We start from the raw sequence: 13,861 nt of genomic DNA on the forward strand, positions 1-13,861 counted from the left end.
TAGTTTGGTTTTTGCAATGTTGATTGTTAATCCTTGATGACAAATTTTATTTTGGCCGTTTAGTTTTTCTTTAGTCTTACAGGAAGTAGATTTTTTTTTTTTTTGTGTGCGTGTGGTGTTTTTTAATAAACTTGTTTTTGCTTAGGCTAGGTGGCTGATGTGGTAAGTGCTTGGTATGATTAAATAAAATCCATGTTTTTTTCTGAAGTTAGATATGTCCGAGATGTAAAGGGAGAACCGGAGAGATGGCAGCACACACCCTTCTTTTACTTAATCTTCTTTGAAAATTTTGAGTGAGTCCGTTGTTGTCTGAAATGTCTCCCTGTGCACAGCAATTAGATAGATAATACTTTATTTTAGTGCAAGAAACAACCATAAATGCACAATACAAAACATTAAAACATAGTCAAGGCCTTGTCTGCACACAAAATTAATGAACAGCTTCTAGTTGATTTATATAGTAAGAATAGACGATAAAAACATTGAATGGATAAAAAAAAATCTTTAGCCAAATCGTCAGGGTTGTATAATCATACAGTTGGAGTCAACAAGCTAGGCAGACCCATCAGACAAATGCCTCTGTTAGGTTTTAATCAGGTGCCCAGTTATTACTTGAGGTCAATTAAAATACCATTTGTTTTCTTTTGGCAATTGCACACTGTAAAAAAGAACAAATGCTACTGCAATGAATGGGGCAGTTTAGCTGTTGCAGGTGTAATAAGGCGTGAGCACATCTTCTGATGCCACATCCTCTAATTAGTGGAAATGGAACCATTTTAGAATATGCCAGGTAATACTTGCAGAAGAAGGTGAAGAAATGGAAAAATCTCTGGGGTGGACGCATCACATGGGCAGATTAATACATTGGTGGGATCAAATTGACCAAGAGGGAAACCCAGGTGCTACCTCACATGGCCGAGCCTAAATCTAGTTAAGAGAGATCTATCACATGTAGCTTCAACCCATGCCGGATACGGCTCCATGTTAGGTTTGTTTAAAGATGCACATACTCCCTTACATAAAGCTTAACAAGCTTACCTTCCCCTGTAACCCGAAATTTTCTGGTTTAAAACACCTGTTTAACCGAGGCTAGCTTAGCCTTGAACATAACAGAGGGGGTAAAAAGCAGTAGTAGTCTCCCCAGGTTAGACATTTCATGCTATATATATTGCAACTAGGATATGGGCAGGCATCTATCGCAAGCAAGACATTCGATGATCACCTCCCTATTAAGGCCTGCATGCAGGTTTACACAGACTGCACATCATAGCGCCAGGGGGGCCTGTTTAATGTTATCTTCTACAAACTTAGCCCCGAGCTCCTGATGCACAAATGGGTTGCACATGCCGGAGGGACACCCAAAAGGCTCTTATAGGACCTTATTCTCTTCAATATGCAGGGAGGTGGTGTTGGAGTATCCCCAGATGCCAGCCCCATAGGTAGTGATGGGGAGGAATTTAAAGAAGTCCAACAAAGGGGCCATAGGCTTTCTACCAATGCATGAGGCTAAATTGAAAATGTAACCTGCAGCACTAGCAAAGCTTTATGGAGGCTTTAAGCTTGCAAGGTCCCCAAATCCCCCTAGCATCGGAGGCTACACCTAAGTACGTGTAGTCCTGAGTAGAGGCAACAGGATGCCCCTGGAAATATACACTTTTTCTTAAATGATGTGGGGCCACAGGCCATGGTGTACATTTCAGAACAATTTGATGGCAAGACCGAAGGACCCCATGAATTTAGCAAACTGCTGGAACAGGATGTTTAGACTCTTGAGAGTTCTCCCCAATAAGACTGCATCATCCGCTTAAAGAAAAGCAGGGACTTTTTTATGGCCCACTTTGGGGACATCTGCAGCACAGGCAGAATTGGGGTCCTCAAAACCATTGATTAGGATTGAAACTGGGGACGTGGCTTGGCCAAAGAACAAGATGGCTACACGAACCTGAAGCTCCAGGGCCTGCGCTGACAGCGGATGGTCTTTCTCTGTCCTGCGGGCCTCTCCGGCAGTGCAGCGCCGTGGGGTGGGCGCGGCAGGAGTTCCTGGACTGACGAACCATGGGAAAATGACCGCACTGCCTCTATGGCCCCCTGAGTGCTCCAGGGGATACAGAGTGTGCAGATTCGCAGTGCGCTCTCATTGTTGCTCTGGAAAGCTGCTTTAACCAATAGTTGCCCTCTCCTGGCGTTCCCTGTTGGCACCCTCCGAATTTTACGCTCCAGTTGGCAACTGGTTCTGTTGGGGCGTCTCTGCTGCACCTTGGACACTACTGTGAGCACTCCATAATCATGCCCATAAATAGGCAACTAATCTGCCTGTTGCCCATCCCATAACACATCAAGCTCTGAAGCGCATGCTTGCCCTTCTTACCTTCAGGTTTCCAGCTCCTCCCGCATGACTCTGCCTGTGGGCCCCTACAACCTCCCTTTACAATGGGGCGAACCGGCTCCGGTCAGCGCCTGCTCTCCTTTACTGCCGCCAAGAACTCCCCCCCCCCCCGATGTGGGGATGATGAGATCTCCCATGGGGCAACCTGTGGCGCTGTGAGTCGGAAGCCCCGGCGCCAGAGGGCATTGAGACCATATTGGCTGAACTGCGAGGGTCCAAATCGGTGGATTCCTGCCTGGATACGCTAGCAACCCAGCTGGAGAACATGCAAGAGTGACTCGATCAGCAAGAGGCGCGCATCTCTACCTCTGAACATCGCATTTCTGATCTCGAGGATGCTGGTCCTATGACCACTAAACGTATCAAAGCTCAACAAGCTTCTCAAGCAGAGTGCGGCGAAAACGGAGGATGTGAAGCGATCGCGTAGAAATACATGCACAGCCGGAATTGCAGAATCCACCAACACAGGTCGCATGAGTTCTTTTGTGGAACACCAATTCCTGGATGTTTTTGGCAGGAAAGCATTCTCTACAGGTGCTAAGCACACCATCCCAGCTTATCAACTGTCTGGATCAAGATGCTATTCTGCACCTCGCCCGCAAGAAAGACCCACTGCTAAACCAGGGTATGACGCTTTCCTTTTTTCATGATTTTACCCCAATTGTACAAGGGGCATGCCACAAATTTACTGACGTTGAGCAAATGCTAATGTAAAATACCCCATCCAGCCCGAATGCAAATACAACTTAATGGCAAGACCCATATCTATTACTCTCCTGCTGAAGCCATCCAGTTTTGCAGGCAGAGCCGTGTTGGACCAGGCTCACCAGACATTGGGGGGGGGTGGCTACCCGAGATTTACTCCTGTCCATTCGCCAATGGCATCCTGCTTATCATGCCTGTTTTGCTTTTCTGAACTGTGGTCATGCCTGCCTGCCCACTCAACAGATAGGCCGTCAACTGATCAGGCCGTTTGGCCCCTGGATGCTGTCGCACTGGCATCACTTAGACTCTAGCTATGTTTCTAATAGGGCTATCCTCCACACTAGTGAGATTATGGACAATAGGCGTTCTCCCCTGAGCATCGCTCCCCCTAAGGATGACTCCACCAGTTTGTTCCTACCTTTTTTGGTTGTTTAAAATGTTCATGGGATTCGCTGATAGCGGGTTATTAGCTATCCAATGTGGGTGAGAGGTTTTGGGTGTTACTATGTTTTACTATTTGACTTTTGCTTTTTACTTTATGCAAGGAATGACCTCATAATGGGCATTGCATTACCTTGTATTTACGCACCAGTAACCATGTTTTTTCCTCTACCTTTCTGAATGCCTGCACCCATTGTTAAAGCTGAGAAAATGACATTTAATTACATAACTTGGAATGTACAGGTGCTATCCAACCCCTAAAAGGGGCTGCAGGTACTATCTTAACCAGACATGGCGGTCATATAAGATTTTTTACAGGAAACCTACTGTGCTTCTGGCTTCCCTAACTATGCTTTCAATTTCGGGGGAAAACGTTTTATGCTAATTACAGCGAGGTGTATGTATCCTAGTGCACAGTGCGATCAATTTAAAAGGTATCTCTTTCTTACCTAATTTTGTTGTTTGGTATAAATAGATGTAATCGCTAAGGCATGAGGAGGTATGTTTGTGAATTTTATGCGGTGAATTGATGGATTTCAACACTATTTGACTATTACCAGAGTTGTAGGCAAATGATTATCTGTTTCTAAAGAAGGGTATATGGGTCAGAATATGGCAGTTGACATGTAGGTATAGAAAATAAACCAGGAGTGCACTTCTGCAAACGAGGGCGAGTTGTGCTTTTGGGCTGACAGTTCAGATTCTACTCCTAGCACAATGGGATTTTGCGGGGAAATTCTGTTGCACGGGGCTTGCATTGTGTCCACCTGACGCTGTTGAGCCGGCATGAGCTGAACGTTTCAGCTTGTTGACCTTTGTCCCTCAGTCATTCCGGTCATTTGACTGCTCTATTGTATTATCGCTGAAGTTGTAGGTTTATAAATATGCAGCTATCCTACAACTTTAAAGCTGCATTATGTTTTTTAGTGTACTAGGTATATGCCGAACGAAAAGGTCTTCGAGGATGCTCTCCTGACCGAGTTGGCAGTGTTTTTATTTTTTTTGGTCTGAATAGTTAATTCATACTGTTTAACCCTTATAAGGACTTTTAACCCCCCCCCCCCCTTGCTACAGCAGTCTTGGATGTTGGGCATTTTTTCTCGTGATTTGTCCTAGTGAAGGTCAGTTAGTTCTCAGCTGGTACTTTTCTTGTGCATGCTGTGGGCTCAGTTATTCCATGGCTGTACTAATGTCAAAATCTATTGCAACAACATATACAACTCTGAATGTCAGTAAATATTTTAGAACATATTCCTCTAATTGCAGTTGTGATTGTTAGGATTGGATTCTGTGACTGACCAGATTGTTGTACATTTCAGTTAAATGTTTTTAGCAGATTAAGAAGTCTGCCTTTACCACACTGGCTTACATTAGCACATAAGTCTCAAGTTTGAGGACACCAGGCGCCTTATTATGCCTGGTTAGGAGATTTGCCAGAACTCTGGTTTGTAACTTGACTTTTTTGCTTCTTGGTGCAAATTGAGACACGTTCGATTGATTTGCTGTCCCACAAATATTTGAGATAGTGTGCCATTTGTTTTCTGAACACAATGAGTTTCTTGTCAATGTAGCCTTGTACATGAGGTGGGTCTTGCTGGCCAACTATTTATGTATGTGAATTTGCACAGCACTCTATTCTAGTTCGTGACCAGTATACCCCCTGGCCTTCTACGCATCTTTTATGAAATCTAATGTTTCCATATACGTATGACCACTTGTATGTCAATCCTGATTGAATCACTGTATTTATTATTGTAATTGTTTTAAGTAACTGCAAAATAAAAATTTCAAGTACCAAACAGACCAGGCATTTGTAAGTAAATCAAGCTTTTAATAAGTAAGAGGGGAACTAAATTGAGTTTAACTGGGAGTAGTCTAGACAAAGAAATTGTATGTGGGTTGTCTAATTATGGAACTCACTTTCAAGTGAGAAACTCGCATTCACTGAATGTTTCAGGAAAAAAAACTGAAAACGAATTGCTTGTTAAAGCAAGAGTAGTTTGGGCTCACTCATCCTTAAGGTGGAGTCTACTCTCTAGCGCAGGAATGCCCTATGGGGGGTTGTTCGCACTAAATAAATGTTTTCATTAATTCGTACTCTGCCATGGCCCATCTTTTGCTTAACCCCTTCAGTGCCACGCCCTTTCCCCCTCCCGTTCCGGGTGTTGCACTAGTGGGTGGGGTTCATGACGAGACTATCTCGTCATGGGCACTGAAGAGGTTAATTGGTGCTCTTTGCTCTTCTATATGTAGCGGCTTAGACATTGAGACAGGATATTCCCTTTTCAGCCCCCCGCACACTGCAAGTTATTTTGTGTTATTTGGTGGGGGTGGGTAACAAATTAAAAATGACTGCCCATAGTTCTTTTGCTTTTATTCTGGATGCGTGGAGAGAAAGGTAAAGTTATCTGGGGACACCTGGAAAGGCTGGTTTGGATCTTCAAATGCCCTTTCTGTTTTGGACAGTATGGTTTATTGCACACCAGCAAGTATATTCGTTTTAAGTGAAATGTAGTCATAACATTGTTTGAAAGAAGAATAATCAGAAGAAATTTTATTTTGCGGGCTTGTTGCCATTTTATTTTAACAAACTAAAAAATGAGGTCATCTCACAACTAAGCTCATCAGAAGGCATATCATTCAGATTCTGATGAAGCATCTTGTTTTGCATACATTGAATTTCAGTTCTGGTGCAATAGAAGCACTTTTTTTTGTTTTTTAAATTAAATATAGCTTGATTCTTTCTTCAGTAAAATTACTCAAATTTGCAATGTTTAATTGCAGAGTCTCTGGAGACATACAGAACAACTGGTAATTAAACTGGGTTCTCGGGCAGAGCAAGCCTGGAAGTCTCTCATTGGAACTGCTTGAATGTTTTAAAGGGACATGGTGTTAACAAAGGGAATGCTGTCATGTTAATAAATTGCTAGTGAAATTGGAACTAAAAAAAAGTATTCACGGATCCTCCTCGCCTGTTTTGATGAGCCCAGTTGACCGGGAAAATCAGACTAAGTGCTTAATTCCTAATGTACAAGGAGTGGACAATAGTTAAGAATGTGGTAGGATTTTCTTTTTTTTGCCATCATATTAAGAACACGTGGCTGTGCATTGAGTGCTTGATAACAAAACTTGTATTCATACTTCATTTTTTTTCTTCACTTTAATTCACACAGGAGGTCCACGAGTTGCTGAGTGAATTTGAGCTAAAATATTGTTTTGTCGACAAGTACAAAGGCACAGGTGAGTGGGAGACCCAACATTGAAATGCACACATTTGCGAATCTGTCTTTGGAACATAGGAGCCGATGCCTGACCTTAGCCAGAGGACTGAATTTGTTATTTTGGGAGAGAGGAAGAGCTTGCAAGATTCCTATAACAGCCTTTTGGTGGAAGTTAATATATGATTTGGGACCTGCAGGTGTTACCGGTTGGGGTTTATTATTCATCCCACATTGTGAAATGGAACTGACAAACGGAAGAGTTAAAGGAAAGCTCAAATGGGTGTGATCTGGGTGTGATATGCTGTTGAGACATGGGGTCAACTTTGTAACACTAGTGTGTATCCTGCAATTCACTCAGACTGTGCACAGGTCTTGTATTAAAAGAAAAAAAAAATGAAAACCCCGCACACGAAGAACGCTGCTCCTGCTGAATGACACTTTTTTTGAGGGGCCGAGTATTAGCATGCATTGCACGTTTCTCTTTGCCTAGGTTGATTTGAAATGTAGAGCTGTGGAACTTTGAGAATTCATTAGTAGTTCAGGTGTATTTCCAAAGAATGGCTTATTCTTTGTTAGCTGGCTTTAAGATTCAACTCTGAAGTCCCTAAAGGATGGCAGCACATTTTCTATTAGGTTTTGGTTGAGTGCTAGTAACTGAAATGTAATATGGTTGTGTTTGATTTTTAGAAATAATTAGCGACTTTTAGATACATTTTTAATGGTGCCGTACAAAAAAGTTCAACCTACTCTGTTGGTACAAAATATTTTTTTATCTAATGCTTTGGGGACTGCTTCTTGGTGTGACATGTTTGGTGCATTTCTGAACTTGTGTAGTCTGTTCTTGTGTCTGATAAGTGCCCTTCGATTAGTCTTCAGCATTTACTAATATTGAGGGCCTAATCCATATCTACAGTGTGTGTGTGTGTGTGTGACAAGTTGTTGAGTAGTGATCTTGATACTCTGGTTGGAATGGCTTGGATTAGCGTAGTGCTGGACAGTGAGTGTTAGAATGTAATGGAGCCTGGACTCCGCTTATCCTTTGATGCTAAGCAGATGCATACATTGTACTTGCCTCCATTTTTGTTTTACAGCCTTTGTAACTTTACTAAATGGGGAACAGGCTGAGGCTGCGATCCAGAAATTCCACATGACAGAGTTTCGGGGCATGGAAATTTCTGTCCAGCTGCAGCCCACGGATGCCCTCCTCTGCATCGCTAACTTGCCCCGGTCATACACACAGCAGCAGTTTGAGGAGCTGGTGCGTCCCTTCGGCAACCTTGAGCGGTGCTTCCTGGTGCATAGTGAGGAAACTGGGCACTCGAAGGGCTATGGCTTTGTGGAATACATGAAAAAGGACTCTGCAGCCCGAGCTAAGTCGGATTTGTTAGGCCGGCAACTGGGAACACGGACGCTGTATGTTCATTGGACTGATGTGAGTCAGCTCACTTATGACCTCCTACATTCAAAGTGCCTGTGCGTGGATAAGCTACCACATGACTACAATGATGTGGAAGAACTGCGGCGGGTTTTCTCTTCCATCTGCCCTCCCATGTTCTGTCAGGTGAGTGCTCAGGAGCGTACTACGAAAAGAGAAAGTGCCCTTTCCCTTTAGAGATACCTGGATGTTTGGGGGAGGATTAGGCTAAATAACAAGTTGTACTTGTGTTTTCTTGTGAAAATGTCCATTTAATCTTCTGTTTGACACCATACTTGCATTTTGTTTTCACAAAGTGAACAGAAAGTAGGGCAGGGTAACCTTCTTGAACAGTTTAGATTTGAAAATAAATGTATGATTTATGTGAATTCGTGTCCAAATATAAGTTGAATAATTCGGTGTGCATTTCCATCACAATTTATTTATAGTGAGGGGAAAAAGAACTATGTGATTACATGGGCAATTGTGACAACCAATTACATCTTCTATGATTGGTGTCAACAGCAGACCATAAATGTTTAACGAAGTTGGTTCTTTGTTGACTACAGTAAGTGGTTTGTGGTTTCTGTCACTATTGGTGTTTGCAGCAATGTGGTTATTCCTGCTTGCTGCTTTTTTATTTAAAACATCTGTATCACTAGGTCAATGTGTTCTTGTGCTAGTTGCATTTTAGAAAATCACTAGAACACATTACCATGACATACCATATTTGTTTTCCGGTGTAATTTGGGTCCCTCATAAGAGCATTTTACTCAGTGCAGAAAACTGTGGCAGGGTAGACCAAACTTGTAAACACTTTACTTGGATGCATTATCCTTTGATGAGAGGCAGCCTTGGGAATTGTGTTAAAGATGGAGAGCTCTTGGTTTGATGTGTGCTTACCTTGTTCAAAGCAGCGGTGGTTCTTGGTGTGATTTGATCATAAGTTACAAAATGAATAGGTTTAGACGTGTAGCTTCTCTTTCTACCCTGGTGTTAGTACTTAATTGGCAGCCTTCTGTGTGCAGGTATGGTTATGCCCCCCCCACCTCTATCCTGTGTGCTAAGTCCATGTTTTCTCATGTACTACAGCTCTTGGATCTCTTGTGGAGTGCATAAGAGCCTGATGTCATGTCACTAGCTGTGAACTATGTATCTCTGGTGCAAGACAGGATTCTGTTTTTTTGTTTTCTTTGTTTTTCCCAATTTAAAAAAAAATATTTTTAATAATTTACATCATTTTGTTCTTGCATTCTTCTGAGGAATTTTGAGTAAGAGCTGTTCTTTCTAATGCTGTCTTTGTTTCTTCAGTTGGCTTATGGGCAGGATGGTCAGTTCAAGGGCTTTGCTATCCTGGAGTATGATTCTGCATCCATTACTGAGGTGGTCCAGGACCAACTGGATGGCCTAACACTTGGAGGGCATAATGTAAGAGTGTCATTCTGTGCCCCTGGACCAGCAGGACGCAGTATGTTGGCCGCTCTGATAGCAGCACAGGCAACGGTAAGAGACTATGCTTTGATCTGTTTGATATAATGATTTAAGGCATGTTTGATATTGCTGTTAAACTGCATGACACAAGTCCATCTTGGAGCTAAAAGGGCTCTGCTTTATCCCACCAGGCTGAGTAGGAAAAGCTCTTCGTCCCTCCTACTCTTTCCCCCACCCATTTCCCTCTTCCCAGCCATGTAGTTCCATTCGTGTCCACAATGCTATGATTAGGAAGCTTTAGTTACAGCAGTGCTGTGCTTTTGCGTACCATTCTACTGTTCGGCTGGAGGGTCGCTACTGATTCATAATGTGCTACGGTTAAGTTTGATCAACCCCTAAACTAGTTCTGCTTAAGCCCACTGTCCTGCAGAGTTCCCTGTGCATTTCCTACCTGGGGGAGGGTGGGGCCTTCATGCTGTCTTCAGATTATTTTGAAGAGCGATGCTGACCCCTTTTGTGTAAGTCCTCTTTTTAGGACAGGAATGGCCCTGCATGTAGTTAACGAGCATGGACTCCTGCCCTAGTGCCTAACTGCATGTAAAACTAACATGCTGACCTTTATTTTGGTCCTGGAATCATGCTAATCTAGAGTGTATGCAGACGACTAGACCTATCTTGTACAGTGTAACATATAGGACCTGTCTTCTCACCTGAAACTGGCACACATTTTCATCCCGGTACACGCTTTTCAATTTTGATATAAATATAATATTTCAGCTAGGAAAAGCTTTAATGTAGAAGGCTGGGCTGCACGCAGGAAAGCTGCTTACAGGTAGCTGGAGAGCTACCAGTAGCTCACGAGCTACTGGATGGAGAAGCCGGTTGTACACACTCGGCAAGAAATGTCACACTCTCAGACTGAATCCAGACCAATTGTATACAATTTTTTTTTTTCTTCTTTGTTCTAGAACCAAGAGTCACTAAGTTTTACAGTTTGTAAAACTGACAACACTTTTCATGAATGTAGTATGGTTTTGTAAATGAAGTAAACTCTTACTGTTTCAAGGAAGCTTTCTGTAATTGCTAATCAAATAAAGTTTTTGACTTTACAATGACAAAGGTATGCAATGTAATGGTACAGTTCAAATTTCCTATGGAGAAAAATGAGGTTAGTAACTTACAGGTAAGTACTCAGTTTTGTAGTTCAGTCTCGGCTGGTAGCAACTACACACGGCAGGGGTCAGGTAGGTAAGGAGAGCACCCTCTGCGGCATAGAGGCGGCCGGGTGCAGAGGTCAAAGGAGAGGTTGGGGACCAATGCAGAGCTATGGAGACAGGGAGAACTCGGAAGAGCACCAGTCACATGTAGGTACCTGCGGTTTCTGGGTCCAGGCCCAGGGATCAAAGGTAAGCACGAAGGGGGCCACAAGTAGGCACCAAAAGTGCACCTCAAATGGGGCTAGCGGGCACCTCAGTTGAGAACTGCTCACAGGCAGGCCACTCCGTCTCGGATGCCAAGATCCTAGTGTTACGGTCTGGGAAAAGGAGGGGGGGTGTGTCCCAGGTTGGCACAAAGTTCACACCACTGCCAGGGCCATCCAGGTGCAGAGCGGTGAGGACATGCAGATCCAGCTGTATCTGGAATCCTGGCTTTGGCAAATCCGTGTCCATGGGAGATCATAGTTCTCTGAGAAGGCAGGGCAAGTGTCCAGGGTTCTCGGGTGCCCTTAAATGCTAGATTCAGGGGCGTTAAAGGGATGTGCAGGTTGGGACCAATGGGTCCATTCCCTGGGGTGTCTACACCCCCCCCAGTAGGCCATACTCCAGTTGGAAGAAAGCATAGGTGTCATCCTGAATTGGAGGGGTCCCCCCCCCCCCCAGCTCCAAGATGGCGGGGACTGAGCGGTTGCCCCAACTTCGCCTCCCTCGCCTGAGGGGTGGGGTTGACAAAGGCGGGCACACATCCCTTTCTTGCTAGGTTTTCCCATCTGTTCTCGCGCCCTAACTGGGAGTCCGAATCTGTGGAAGCCAATTATTGATAGCGGCAAAAGGCTGGGGGCAGCTAACAAAGGCGGCAGGCCTTTGAGGCTATCTCTTCGAGAAACCTGCTCATTCTGGGGGAGGAGGCATGACACCTCTGCCCAGGATGTGCTTGGTTTTCAGACCCAGAGAGCGGTGGGTTTTCTACCAAGGGATCCAGATACCTGTCTGGTAATGGCTGGAAGCCAGTAAGAAGCCACATCACAGTTGGTCGCATTTCAGGGGGCATCTCTAAGATGTGTGCATTTGTCATTAAATAAAACCCTTGCATTAGTGTGGGTTTAATGTGCTGGGATGTTTGACACAAACTTCCCAGATTTCAGTAAAGCCATCATGTAGCTGTGGAGTTCGTGTTGATAAACTCCGAGCCTATGCATTTAAAATGGCTTCACTGCACTTACAATGTCTATGAATGTCACAGACGCTGTAGAGGCTTATGCAGCTATGCCCTCACCTGGGTATGGTGCACCCTGCCTTTAGGGCTGTAAGGCCTGCTAGTGGGGTGGATTATCCATGCCTCAGGCAGTGTTGGTGGGCATGGCACACGGGTGTGTGCCATGCCAACGCTTCAGTTTGGTGTGCACTAATACACCCAGTCTGCAATGGCAGGGTGGAGTGTTAAGGTGAGGGTGGTATAATACACGCTGCTGTCCTCGGAGGCCCTCTCTGGTCACAAGGCCCGTGGTACCAGGGTTACTAGGGATACCAGGGCTACATTTTACAATGGACTTGTGGCCTAGAGGTGTGCCAATTGTGTGTACAAAGGTACAGTTTTAGGAAAGAACACATGTGCTAGGGCCTAGTTAGCAGTAACCATGCAAAAGGGGGCGCTTTCCTACATATTGCCTAACCTCCCTTGAGTAATGCAGGTCACCTGCTTTTGTCTTCAAAAACAAATCTGTAGAACTTGACTGTCACACTTTTGGAACAATTAGAGATTTAATTTTATTGGGTAAATTTTTTTGTGCCACTTTTGTATTCTCAGGCTTTCAACCGTGGGAAGGGACTTCTCCCAGAGCCAAACATGCTTCAGATGTTGAACAACCTGGGGGGCCCAGCATCATTACAGCTCTTACTAAACCCTCTGCTGCATGGAGCAGTTGTAGGGAAGCAGGGTAAGCATGTGATTAAAATGCTTGTCTGTTCTAGACTTTGTATGGTTCCCAAAACACAAATGTATTTCACTTTGCATATGCTCAACTAGCTCACCTGTATGCCTTCGTCCTAATTTTGGTCGTATGCCTGTTGTACCACTGTATGATCTATGGCTAACCTCACACCATGTTCTGGGCTACTTATCGTTCCAGTGTGGGCGTGTGTGTTTGTGTTTTAAAAAAAAAATACTTTTTTAAAGGTCTCTGCTAGATGGTGCATGCACAGTCTCGTTGACGTGTTGGCTTGCAGTCGGCTTAGAGCCCGCCTATTACTTTCCATTGTTTACTGTCATTGTCACTCATTTGCTTACTTCTAATTTGGCAGCACTTGTGGGCTTAACTTCCTTTTCTTGGATTTGTCCCTCCCCTGTAGCATGGACCCATTAATTGTGTCCCTGACTGCTCCCTTTTTAGGTGCTCTGTTTTCTTTTTCAATCACTTTACAAGAGTGTATTGTTTTCCTGCTGTTTCTGTTGTGCAAGTCTCCCCCACGCTTGCTCCCTTCTTCTCTCTCCCAGCTCAATGTTGCTGTCTCTTCAGCGTGTGCTTCTCTTCCACTGCCAATTCCTCTTTGGCTGTCTCTCTATTTTCTGTTATTTGCTGTCTCTCTTTTACCTTCCCAAATCGGTGGGACTTCAGAAACGACATAAAAACAGCCTTATGGCCCCAAAGTAAACCCCTCAATCACTAAGCCCACTTGGACACCGACATCAGACCTCTGCGATTTGTAACCACATTTTTACCTGCCTCAACTTGAACATTCTATTCTCCATCACTCTGTAGCTTTATATCTAGGCTGGTACCGTAGAACTACATTGTTACTAGGCTGATCGCTGGCCTGATATATCCATATAACGCAACGTAATGCAAAGATAAACACGTATGTGATGTACAGGGTTGTTTTTTAAATGTTACACATAGCATATGCGGTACAGGCTGGGTTTCAGGTAAACAGTTTTGTTTAAAGATAAACTAGTCTGTTGTCCTTGTCACTTTGCATAGTTCCCCACCCTGCCTTACCTGTTGTTTCTGACATCGCCCTCCGCATTGCTTTGCTCTCCCCTACCTGT

At 44.1% G+C, this 13,861-nt stretch overlaps 1 protein-coding gene across 11 annotated transcripts in view; it reads left to right on the forward strand.

Moving 5' to 3' along the window:
* Positions 1-13,861, forward strand: part of RAVER1 (ribonucleoprotein, PTB binding 1) — a 314,850-nt gene that overhangs the window by 26,807 nt on the left and 274,182 nt on the right. For all 11 annotated transcript variants that reach the window (XM_085654428.1, XM_085654429.1, XM_085654430.1 and 8 more), the window contains exons 2-5: positions 6,706-6,772; positions 7,845-8,314; positions 9,479-9,670; positions 12,623-12,752. In XM_085654428.1, the coding sequence (XP_085510554.1) occupies positions 6,706-6,772; positions 7,845-8,314; positions 9,479-9,670; positions 12,623-12,752 (859 nt within the window). The remainder of the gene's footprint in view (positions 1-6,705; positions 6,773-7,844; positions 8,315-9,478; positions 9,671-12,622; positions 12,753-13,861) is intronic.

Source organism: Triturus cristatus, chromosome 4_1 (genome assembly GCF_964204655.1).
Source record: "Triturus cristatus chromosome 4_1, aTriCri1.1, whole genome shotgun sequence".
Taxonomy (NCBI): Eukaryota; Metazoa; Chordata; class Amphibia; order Caudata; family Salamandridae; genus Triturus; species Triturus cristatus.